The sequence below is a fragment of the Electrona antarctica genome (genome assembly GCF_951216825.1).
Source record: "Electrona antarctica genome assembly, chromosome: 4".
Taxonomy (NCBI): domain Eukaryota; kingdom Metazoa; phylum Chordata; class Actinopteri; order Myctophiformes; family Myctophidae; genus Electrona; species Electrona antarctica.
In genome coordinates, this window is record NC_136809.1 from 45,194,368 (window position 1) to 45,205,925 (window position 11,558).

The 11,558-nt window shown below is 43.3% G+C and overlaps 1 protein-coding gene across 1 annotated transcript in view; it reads right to left on the reverse strand.

Moving 5' to 3' along the window:
* ank2a (ankyrin 2a, neuronal) overlaps positions 1-10,964 on the reverse strand; it is a 149,134-nt gene extending 138,170 nt beyond the window's left edge. Inside the window, exon 1 of the mRNA XM_079499903.1 lies at positions 10,632-10,964. Within this exon, the coding sequence (XP_079356029.1) occupies positions 10,632-10,760 (129 nt within the window). The 5' untranslated portion in view covers positions 10,761-10,964. The remainder of the gene's footprint in view (positions 1-10,631) is intronic.
* Between the last annotated feature and the right edge of the window lie 594 nt (positions 10,965-11,558).

The window sequence follows — 11,558 nt, forward strand, 5'->3', positions numbered from 1 at the left end:
TTTCTTGTGCACACTGCCAGTATGGCACCAAGGTACCTCCACTTTTCTTTTAAATAGGAGGAGCAATTCCCCCATTTTCAGCCTTATCTTCATACAATTGGTCCTTACTAATGATCAATATATAAATGGTACAATTTCTGTCTAATCACTCTGTGTCATTGGTGGGCTAGTGGACAGTTTTAGAAACCTGACCTGAAATATTAATGTTCTTCCATTAATTCAAAAAATAAAATCTTGTTTGAACTTAGGAAACTTGCCTACCGATGGTGTCACTGGTAGGCAGGATCCTGAACTGTCCACAGCCCTCCTGACACGGGCCGAATAGAGAGAAATGGTGCCATCTTATAGAGCGTCGCAGTCCCACCCCCTCGAGAGACCCGGAAAAGAAATCCCCATTCATTTTCCTCATAGACTTTTCAGAAAGTATTTATTTAAAGACGTTTACGCCGCGGACAAAGCCAACTCTTGTCGTGAAAAATCATGACAATAAACACAATGTTTTGGGCCAAACAAACAATTAGAAAGTAGAAAAACACGGCAGGTTACAACACTTTTTTTTGTTGTTTTTCTTCTTTGTAATTATTTGTTTGGTCCAAAATATTTGTTGTCATGATTTGATTTGTCACGACTCGAGTTGGCTTCGTACGACGCTTAAAAGGTCTTTAAATAAATACTTTTTGAAATGTCTATGGGAAAAATGCATTGGGATTCATTTCCTGGGCCTGGCGTCGTCATGAAAGGGGGCGGGACTGCGACGCTCTATAATGAGCATTAGCAAGGACCAATTATATGATCAGTTGAACACAAACTTTGTCCTAACACAAACATTAAATGCCATTGACAATGAATGGACAATTTTGAGTTCTGTGTAAACACACAAACATTGCGTAACACAAACTTTGAAGACAAAGGTGAGGACGCAAATTCTGATTGGCCGGAATGAGATGACGCATGACGATGTACGATGATAAGAGCGCCCCTCACTTCACACAGGTATGATTTTTAATTATCATGAAAATAGCTAAAAGCTTAAAGCTCAGTGTGATGTGTCCATTTTTTCCGTCTTTTTTAAGGGGCGCTAGAATGGCTTTGTGTGTCCCTCCTGTGTGACGTCATGTGTGTCTGGACATTTTATGACAAGATGTCTTTTGTAGGGCCAAGTCAATGGCAAAATGACGTAAGTGTGCCCCCCCATGACTTGTGTGTGATATTTGAGGGGTGCTAGCCCCTCCTATGCACAGCTTTGTGTGTGTCCATAGCACAGAATGTGATGATTTGATTGGCTGAGCACGGAATGTGATGATGTACGATGATGATGTATGATAAAAATCCTGTGGAGATATCATCCCTGGCCAATGTGTTAAAGCATAGACTGCTGGCACCTCCAAGTTGAACGCACAATGAATAATGAAGTGCATGACCTAAAATTAACTGCACCAGCATACAGTCATATCAGCAACACTGTGATATCAAGTATGTTGTCTTCAACAGAGACAACATACTTTATGACACGCAGATGTCGAAGAAACATTAACATTTCGATATTCAACCAAAGTCCATTCAGCTGCTTAAACCATTTAGACATGGGGAACGATTCTACACAATGTCTTCTAAATCCTGACAGTTTTCTGAAAAACCTATGTTTCTATGTCAGTCGTTCTCAAACATTTTCATGTCAAGGACCCCAAAAATTATATGCATTTGGCCACCGACCCCGATCTGAAAATATGTTGTTCCAGGGACCCCCCCAGAAGCAAAGATTTGAGTTAAAAACGTTTGATCTGATCTGCTATTTTTCAATAGCTTAAGTATAACATAATGCTTGAAACACCAAAAGGGTGGGAATAGGTTAAACACTGTCAAAGCATGTGTGTGTGAATGTGTCTATTTGTGTGTTTTATGAACCTGTATGCTATTCTCAACACCACAGTAATAACAAATAGCCGGGGCCCGGGGAGCCAGTCACCCAAAATTGGACAGGACCTGTGATTTCATGCCGTACTTTTTATTTGTGTTTTTTTCTATTCACTTGGTCATTAAGGTCTACAGAATGAGAGGCCTGCTCTTCCGGAAACATTGTGAAAAAAAAGTTATGGACATTTTTGTATACCACACCATACTGTAGAGTGTAGACAACCAATATAAGGCAACATTGCCCACATTTTATCATGCTTTAAGTAGCATGTGACAATTGTGACATGTCAAACTAGGGGGTTTTCATGATTCTGGATCCATTCCAAGCATTAGTTTTGCACGAAAAACACTCCTTGGCCTAAAAACAGCCATAGCCGTCATGACAAATGTGATGAGGTCAGCACAAATGTGATGCGGTCAGCTAATATTAACGACAGCGCAAGGTAGTAATGGAGAATTATTCCTCCCGGTTTGGGGGGGGGAATGGAAGGCGGGGCTTTTCAGAGTAAAATCTGCCTCATCTGCTGGGCACTCCAGCGCCTTTATTTAGAAACATTCCGGCGCACTGGAAGTGTTAAACTAGTGCAGGATTAGCCCATTTTTCCCTGTGTATTTATATCAAGCTGATTTGAGAACTCCATCGATATTCAATCATGTGTCCTGACTGTCCTCAATCTATCCCTCTTTCTCTCACTAACGGGAAACACAGTTATGCAGCCATAATGAATAATTAACATCTAAATGTCTCCGACCCCCCCCCCCCCCCCCCCCCCAGTCCAAAAACCCCTGACCTTTGGAGCCTGATTGGCTAAGGCTGTATGTCAATTAGCCTCCTCTTTGAAAATACAAAATACAGTAAATGGTGCATTTCTCCAAAGCGCTTTACAACTCTGAGGCAGTCAAATGGAACCAAAAGGACCCGTTTAATGCTCCAATCTGTTCCATTCGTACTCTCTGAGTTACATACTCCCTGTAAGGGGTCCATGTGGACCACTGGTGGTCCCTGGACCTGCATGACGTTGAGAAACAGAGCTACATGGTTGGTTCAGTATTTAAACAGTCTGCCCTAGTAGCAGCCAAAGTGGGACTATGCAGGTGCTGTCACATGCTTCTTGGACACACCAAACTGGGACTCTACGACAAATATTAGGTCGCCAGAGTGACCAAGAGTGACTGTACACATTGTGAAATGTCACATTTGTATCTGCACCCAAATATAACCATGCTGACATCCCATATACCCTGGATTCAGGAAAAGGGAGTTCTGTTACTTTCTCCCTGACCCTATCACCATTACACAGTATGGAAACATACTGTATATGAGAGCCATAGATAATATCACATTGCTGTTGCATCTCTATTGCATAAGAAGAGGGTGATGAAGTGTCTCGTTAGAATGTGGAACACCTGCTGTGCACGGTGGTGGGTGTATTTAACAAAGAGGAGGGGGAGGTGATCATTCCTAGTTCTCTGTGAAGACGGTGTGAGGCCATTTTCACAGTGAAATCCTGTTCAACCCTTATATGGTTCCATTTTGAGGAGATCTGCTATCTTCACTATGTGTTGTAACCAAATTACACGTATACTGTATGGTAGGAGTGGTTAGTAGAGGGCCTATTTACTGATGCACTCATCAGTAAATAGGCCACTGCCCCACTTCATCTGATCAAAACAACAGCCAGGCAAAGACCAGACGTAGGGGAGTATGGGTGGAATATTTACTGCACCAAATAACTTGTAGATTGGTTATTTCTTGCTATACTTTTGTATGACAACATTGCACGAGGAAGCATAAAGTTAATCCATTTTATGAATGAATACAATGCATGAATACAATGCGTCGCATTGTGATGCATTGTGAGCTTGTAGATCGGCTATTGTCAAAAGATTTTTAGACAATTGAAAATTTGAAATGGGCTATTCTGCAGTACTTTTACTTTAGGTACTTTAAGTACATTTTGATGTCAATACTTTTGTACTTTTACTCAAGAACATTTTGAATACCGGACTTTTACTTGTAACAGAGTAGTTCTACATTGCAGTATTGATACTTTTACCTAAATTAAACAAGCACATTTTCCACCACTGCACTTAACGATCCAACTGCTTTTAGTGATCCCACAGTAGCCATCATGGACATCCTATCCCTTCTACAGTCAGGAACCGTTGTTGCTTAAAGACAACCTTTTAAGTTGTTAGTTGACTACAGTCATGGTGTGGTTGACTTGTGGCCACTCAAAGGTTTGTGAATAAGCATTTACTGTATACTGAGATAGCCATTGTGAATACAGCTATTGAATACCTTATAGTGTTCAGCTTGCTGGCTGCACTTAACTAAAAATGATGCCCGTGTTAAAGTACCTTAAGAGTGTACATGTGTGCCAAAATGCATGTGCGTGCGTGCGTGCGTGCGTGCGTGCGTGCGTGCGTGCTGCACATCATGTGTGTGTTAAGTGCAGCCAGCAAGCTACCATTATGCCCACAGGTACAACAGCTGGCCCAACATTCAGTGTGTGTGTGTGTGTGTGTGTGTGTGTGTGTGCGGGGGGGGGGGGGGGGGGGGGGGGGGGGTTATTCAGAGGTAATGTAATGTAATGAAGGCCAGGAGTCCATTAGGAGTCCCTTCCTGCCAAATCCCATCACACTCCACCCAACAGAGGAAGAGGAACGTATGGAGATGGTGGGCGGAGACAGACAGACAGACAGACAAGCAGGCAGACAAGCAGGCAGACACAGAAAGGGGGACGTAAATGTCAAAGCTACAATGAAACCTTACCTCCTGTTACATCAGGGTCTCAGGGTAGGGGAGAGGGAAAGAAAGTGAATAAGGAGGGGTGTGTGCGCACGCGTGTGTGTGCGTGTGTGTGTGCAGTGCGTGTATACTACTGTATATACAGTACTTACTATACTTGAGTGCCAGCTGTCCCCACAAGTATACTAGAATTTGAGAAATAGACATTGTGAGGAACATTTTCCTGAGCCTCAGAAGATAAATGGTTGTTTTAATGTTTAACGACAAGAACCCTAGCATCCCAATTATGGGGTTAACATTCTGCAAAAATAGCCAATATACAAGCTCACAACTCATTGCAGTGTGGCGTGTTGTGCGCTTGTAGATCAGCAATTTTCGCTTTTAGTGTTAGGGTTAGAAATGGAAAGACATTGGCATTCATAAAATTGGTAAATCGCTGTTGAACATGTTGATGTCCTGACAAGTATAGCAATAGAAACGTGTGTGGGAGGGGCTTAGGAGGAAGTGCAGCGGGAAACCTATACGACAACCTAGAAGACTCCTACTGTATGGTGGGCGGCAGACAGACAGTGGTGGAAAAGTACTCATATTTTGTACTTGAGTAAAAGTATCAATACTGCAATGTAGAAATACTGTACTCTGTTACAAGTAAAAGTACAGAATTCTAAATTTACTTGAGTAAAAGTACAAATGTATTGGTATCAAAATGTACTTAAAGCACCAGAAGTAGAAAGTACTTTTTATTATGCAGAATGTCCCAATTCATGTTTTCAAATGTATAAAAGTAATTTGAAAAGATCGGATATTTTTAAATGGCTGAAATGTATATGGGACTGAAGTGGTTAATGTATGTTTTGTAATAATAATCAAAAAGTAGTACCTAAAGCTGTCAAATCAATGTAGTGGAGTAAAAGTGCAATATTTGAATCCGAGATGTAGTGGAGTAGAAGTAAAAGTATTCGAAATTGGAAATACTCAAGTAAAGTACAAATACCTCAAAATAGTACAGTACAGTACTTAAGTAAATGTACTTACATTCCACCACCAGAGTGATAGAAGGCACAAGGAGGAATGAGGAGGAGGACAAGTTGACAGGGGGAAGGAGACACCTAAGTAGGACGAGGATGTAGTGCAGCAAAGCTGTCAGATGCTACACCGTAAAATCCTCTGTTTAATTTATCTCAGAAGTGTGTATAAATGGAACCACAATGACCTACAGAACACTGAGGATGTGACTGTGTAGGAAGCAGCACGGCATAGCTTGGATAAGAATATCCCAACTTTTGAAGAACCGCATTTTGGGTCATGTCAAGTCCTTGGTCATGCATGACTAGTTGTAGAATATGACAATGCGTATGATTCAACGATAAGACCTTTTTCTTTAAATAGATTCCACACAAATCAACAACACATGCATAATGTAAAACATGACCCTAATCAGAAAATCCAAAACGCATATTTCATGGACATCATTATCTAATATTAGAAACAATTGGCTCCAGTCAATAGTTTTCAATTCAACGCCTAAGTCACAGATGTGGATTGAACCTAGACACACTGATCACAGGCTAGCTTCCCCCTGTGCTGCTACCTTGCCGTGGTGGGGAGGCTTGCGTACCTCCGTGACTCTGAAGGCTATACCGGAGGGGGTTCATTCATACCCTCAGCAGGTTCAACCATGCCGGGCAGGTTTTAGAGTAGAGGTCGGAGGAAAAGCAGCACCTGGTGCACCAGGTTGGGGGTTGGGCGTGGAGCTAACAACCCCACAACCCCACACAACCCCACCCCAAAACACTTGCAGACTTCCGCACAAGTACGACTTAACATCCATAAGGGAAAAAACAAACATATGAGGATAATATGAGTCCTTCACCTACTTGGGGAGTATTATCAGCCACCAGGGTGGTACGGATGCAGATGTAAATGCAAGAATAAGCAAGGCAAGAACAGCTTTTATACTTCAAGAACATCTGGCACTCTAGGGAGATACAGCAAAAAACAAAAATCTGAATATTCAACTCCAATGTAAACTCTGTCCTGCTCTATGGGGCAGAGACATGGAGAATTCACCCTTTGTCAAGTCCCGCCCGTGGATGTGCCCCTCTTCGCACCCATTGGTTGCTGTTTCGTGGTTGGACAAAAATCCTTTCTCTCCATCCACTACCATTGAAATAACGTGTTTTTCAGTTGCTTTGTATTGATATTCTGTGCGTTCAATTCTTATTTTAAACTTGGTGTCAGTAAAAAGGAACATCACAGGTGCAGCATGGTGACTGGGCATATCATGTTTGTTTTTAGTCTTTTCCAAAAATGATGTTATAACTAATTCAACATAAACAAGGCGGAACCAGGGCGGAACAAGTCAGAAAGAGCCTGCTGGTTAGTCAGTCAGGGACCAATCAGAAGTCTGACAAAGGGTGAATTACAAAGACCACAATAAACAAAGTGCAAACCTTCATTAACAAATGTCTCAGGAGAATCCTGAATATTCACTGGCCGGACAAGATCAGCAACAACAATCTCTGGATGAAAAGAAACTCCCAGCAGCAGATGAAATTGGACAAAGAAGATGGAGATGGATCAGGTACACACTGCGCAAGCCAGTGTCAAACATGACCAGACAGGCTATGGCTGAGCTCACACCTTTCATGCAATTCTCTGTGCTCGTTGGGTGTTGTGTCATGGCCGCCCAGCGGCCCAATGCATTTCCAATGGAGGTCACATGGTTTGACCCAACATTGTGTTGTGTGAGGGGGAGGGGTGTTTCGACTGCGCCCCTCCCCCTCACACAACACAATGTTGGGTCAAACCATGTGACCTCCATTGGAAATGCATTGGGCCGCTGGGCGGCCATGACACAACACCCAACGAGCACAGAGAATTGCATGAAAGGTGTGAGCTCAGCCTATGACTTTAAGTTGGAACCCTCAAGGGAAGAGAAACAAAGGCCGTCCCAAAAACGGCTGGCGGCGGGATCTCCAGGCAGACACCAAGAGGCTGGGATGCACCTGGTCGCAGATAGAGAAGAATTCCAGTGACCAAGAACTCTGGAGGTCCCCTGTCGACGGCCTATACCCCAGTAGGGGTGTCAGGCGTAAGTAAGTAAGTAACACTGATCATATCAAAATTAGCCCTGACAATATCAGCCTGGGGGAGACGAGGCAGAGGTGTGTGAGGTGGCATTCTATAACAACCTCTGAACACATCAGATAGATGAGGGAACACTGTGACTTTATCGCGTTATCACTCCAAGGAGCATGACAAATGGCCACTGACACAAGCACACCGACAATGTGCCGTGACATCGGACACAGCCATTCCACCTTTTGTAGTTGCTAAGGTCTAATTAAATGTAGTGTCAACAACTTTGTCATTCGATAAACAACTCAAGTCTAGTGCCGTTGTTCTACAAGTTTGTCTTGGAAGAGCCACCCATCGACTAATCTAATATACGGCAACCTTCCCCATGTTTCTTCACTAGTCCGATCCAGAAGAACACAGTTTGCCGGCCACTGCTACAGAGCTGACAATCTTCCCTTCTTCTCTGGAATCCTGCCTCAAAGCAGACCAGAGGTAGAAAACTGTCGTTCCCTGATGTCATCGCTAGAGACACATGCATCAGTAAGCAGGAACTGGGGATGGCAATGAAGGACCGGAAAGTCTGGCGTGGCATTGTAAAATCCATGATCTCGACCGCGGTCGAAAGATGATGATGACAAGTTTGCCTGTTATCTCTCCTATGGTACCACATCAATGGCAATACAGCATGTAATTGTGGACAAAATCTTATCTGATAACAAAATATTCTTTAGTTTTGGGTCTGAGAGGCTAAATCTCATCAAATGGTCTGTGACTCAAATGCCAAATAAATAATGGACCTTGATATGAAAAGGTTTGAAAACCACTGACCTAAACGCATAGGATCACATAGGGTCATGTAAAATGACACAGACAGCAGTATGACTGAACTGATATCTGCTCAACATACCTATTCTAAGATACAGTATGCATACATAAGCAGTGCAAGATGGCAGGTTTGCTTGAGGTCAAGTGGTATAGATAGTAATCTCTGGCAAGGCCGTCATGCCAGGAGCCAAGCGGAGATTACGTTTCCGCCCCTGTCCGTGTGTCTGTGTGCAGGTTGACCTGATCGATCTGAAACTGTACATGGGCACTGACAATTGCCATCCATATGCAGGTAGTGACAAAGCAGATTTTTCACTTTCCCCAAATTTAAACTGTTTAAAATTATTAGCACTTTCCCACGGATTCGCAGTCACAGTCCCATGTTGGCCCGCACTTGGGGTGTAAATGTATGGCCCCTGTGTGTGGGGACCAAAGTTAGGTCAAATACTGTATGTTGTAGGCTTGCGTACTTTCATTATCTATGACATGATTGAACACAGATACATAAATGCACACAAGCCCACAACCATTGTTTTTGTTTACTGAAACAAAGACCCTCACCAAGATATAAATTGATCCAAATTCCCTATATAGAAAAGGCGCTCACTAAATCAGTAACAAGCAAACACACAACTGCTTTGGGAGAGTTGCACTAGGACTAGGTAATTCAACACAGATTACTGTAAAAGTCTTAACCTTATTTCAGAGTAGCCTATCCAAGGATCATGGCTCCACCCAAAATGACTAAGTGTGTGTGTGTGTGTGTGTGTGTGTGTGTGTGTGTGTGTGTGTGTGTGTGTGTGTGTGTGTGTGTAGCTCTGCAGTCCATTACTGGAATCTAATTAGCTTGAGAGAGTGCATGTAGACAGGAAACAACCGTAGACCATCCCAAAGGTTCTCTTTGACTGTGTATACAGACAGAGACAACCAACTCTCAAAAGCAACACTTGTAATGTGTTTACCTACAACAGCTATGTAGGCTACACACTATTAAGTAGCCTATACATTCAAAACGCATACAATGTAATGCAGTCCTTAAGCACATTCTTAATCTGGTAAACATACATTATGAATTAATAGGGGATGCAAAATGTAGGTATTCAAACTTTCAAACTGCTTTTGAATAACCAGCACAATGGCATAATGTCCCATTATTTCTGTGCTTATTGTTTGTGTTGATGGAGGACAGTAGAGCATATAGATCTGAACGATGCCAGGTACAAGCAAACAGTAATAGCCAACAAGGATAAAAGTGAACATGCACATAACATCCGGCAAAGTGTGTGTGTGTGGTCAAAACACCGGGCCATTAGGTTGCTGCTAATCTACTGGAATAGAGCATGCCGTGGAAAGCCTGGTGACATGATGTTAGAGCTTTATGCACATTGGATTATATTGTAATTTATAAAAGCATACATTTAACAATTTCACAAAATCAGGAGATGACATTCCAATTTACCATGTTTCATGTAGCCTACATTAGAACAACGTCATGCCACTGCCTATATAGTTATGAATAGAACTTGCTCAGGGCAAGTAGCCAGGCCTATAATTCTCCCTGGAAGGCTGGAACAGATGGTCTACATCAGAACTTTACATTAGGCTATGTGGACTGTCCGAAGGTGCAGGCAAGCATGCAGGTTTACAGCCTACAATTGAGCTTGTCAGACAGTCTGGGCCTGGTGTTTATTTTGATGGCAAGAATAATCTCCAAGCTGATTTTATTGTCATATATTAAACTGCCATTGCGTGATTGCGAATATCTAAACAAAGTCTCAACCTGTAAACGAAATATGAAGCGCTTATAAATACGGCACAAAAGCTATGTCCGCTGCTTTCTTATATATTAAAGAGCATCCTAGATGTGGTAACCAGGACAACGCCTCGCCTTCAGCAATTCCCTCATTATATTATGGGGACTGCGAGAGGGTGCGCAGCATCTCTGGCAGGTGTTTGGGGCTACTCGTTACACGGCTGACTGATCCTGCCAATGCAGACAGCAGAGTTGGGCCATAGTCTTCTACACACAGTCACACACACAGTACACTATATCACCCACCTGCCGTATACGGCTCTGGTGCAGCGGCGGGACACCTCCTTCAGGGGATGTGTTGTTCGAAGAGGCCATCTTCACGTCTCGGTCAGAGCCGCCGCCCCTGCTGTGACTTTCTTCGGGGCTCCTTGACATTCTGCCGCGGAGGAGGAGGCGGCGACGTACGGCGGTGTGTGAAGGGTCGTCTTGCCCCGACGAGATGAGATGTCTTCTCTCTCCGGGCCTCGCAATCAACAAGGCTCTGGAGCACCCGGGATCATTCTACAGCGTCCGCAGGCTAGCGCTCTGTGTTGTGCTAAAAAAACGGTTATTCTTCCAAAAACCCCAAACGAATGTATGCACTGCAACGTACTCCTCCCCTACGGAGCGATGCTGTCTCCAGTGCGGGGCTGTTCTGAGTGGGAGCGGTGCGGTTCCCCGAACCTCCGCAGGATCAAAAGTGCGCTCCTGTTTTCTGTTTTGCTCCCCTCCCACCTTCTTGGAGCTCTGCAGCAGTTGTATACCGTAGTGAGGCTCTGCTGTTCCGAGGTTGGATAAATGCCTATATAGGCTGCAGTGTTGACAGCGAAGTTATGCGTGATAGGATCAAACCAACATAGGAATAGGATCAAACCAAGACAAGGATATGAATTATTTTTAAGGCCCAGTGACGCAAAGATTTTGGGTTGGGCTCGTTATTGTAATGATACAGTAGAGTACAGTACGGATTACACTCGCTGACAGTATAGCCTACACATGCTTTTATTTTCGTTCGCTTCATACACTGACAGAAAATGAGCAGCCAATCACCGACATGAAAATATAATTGCCTCAATCAGGTGGCTTCTGCACCTAAATCGAATGAATAGCCTAGCCCTAGTCCACTGGCAATTTTGGTCATTTATTTTAATGTCCCATAACTTTCCTCCAGAATACAGATTCAAGTACACAGTT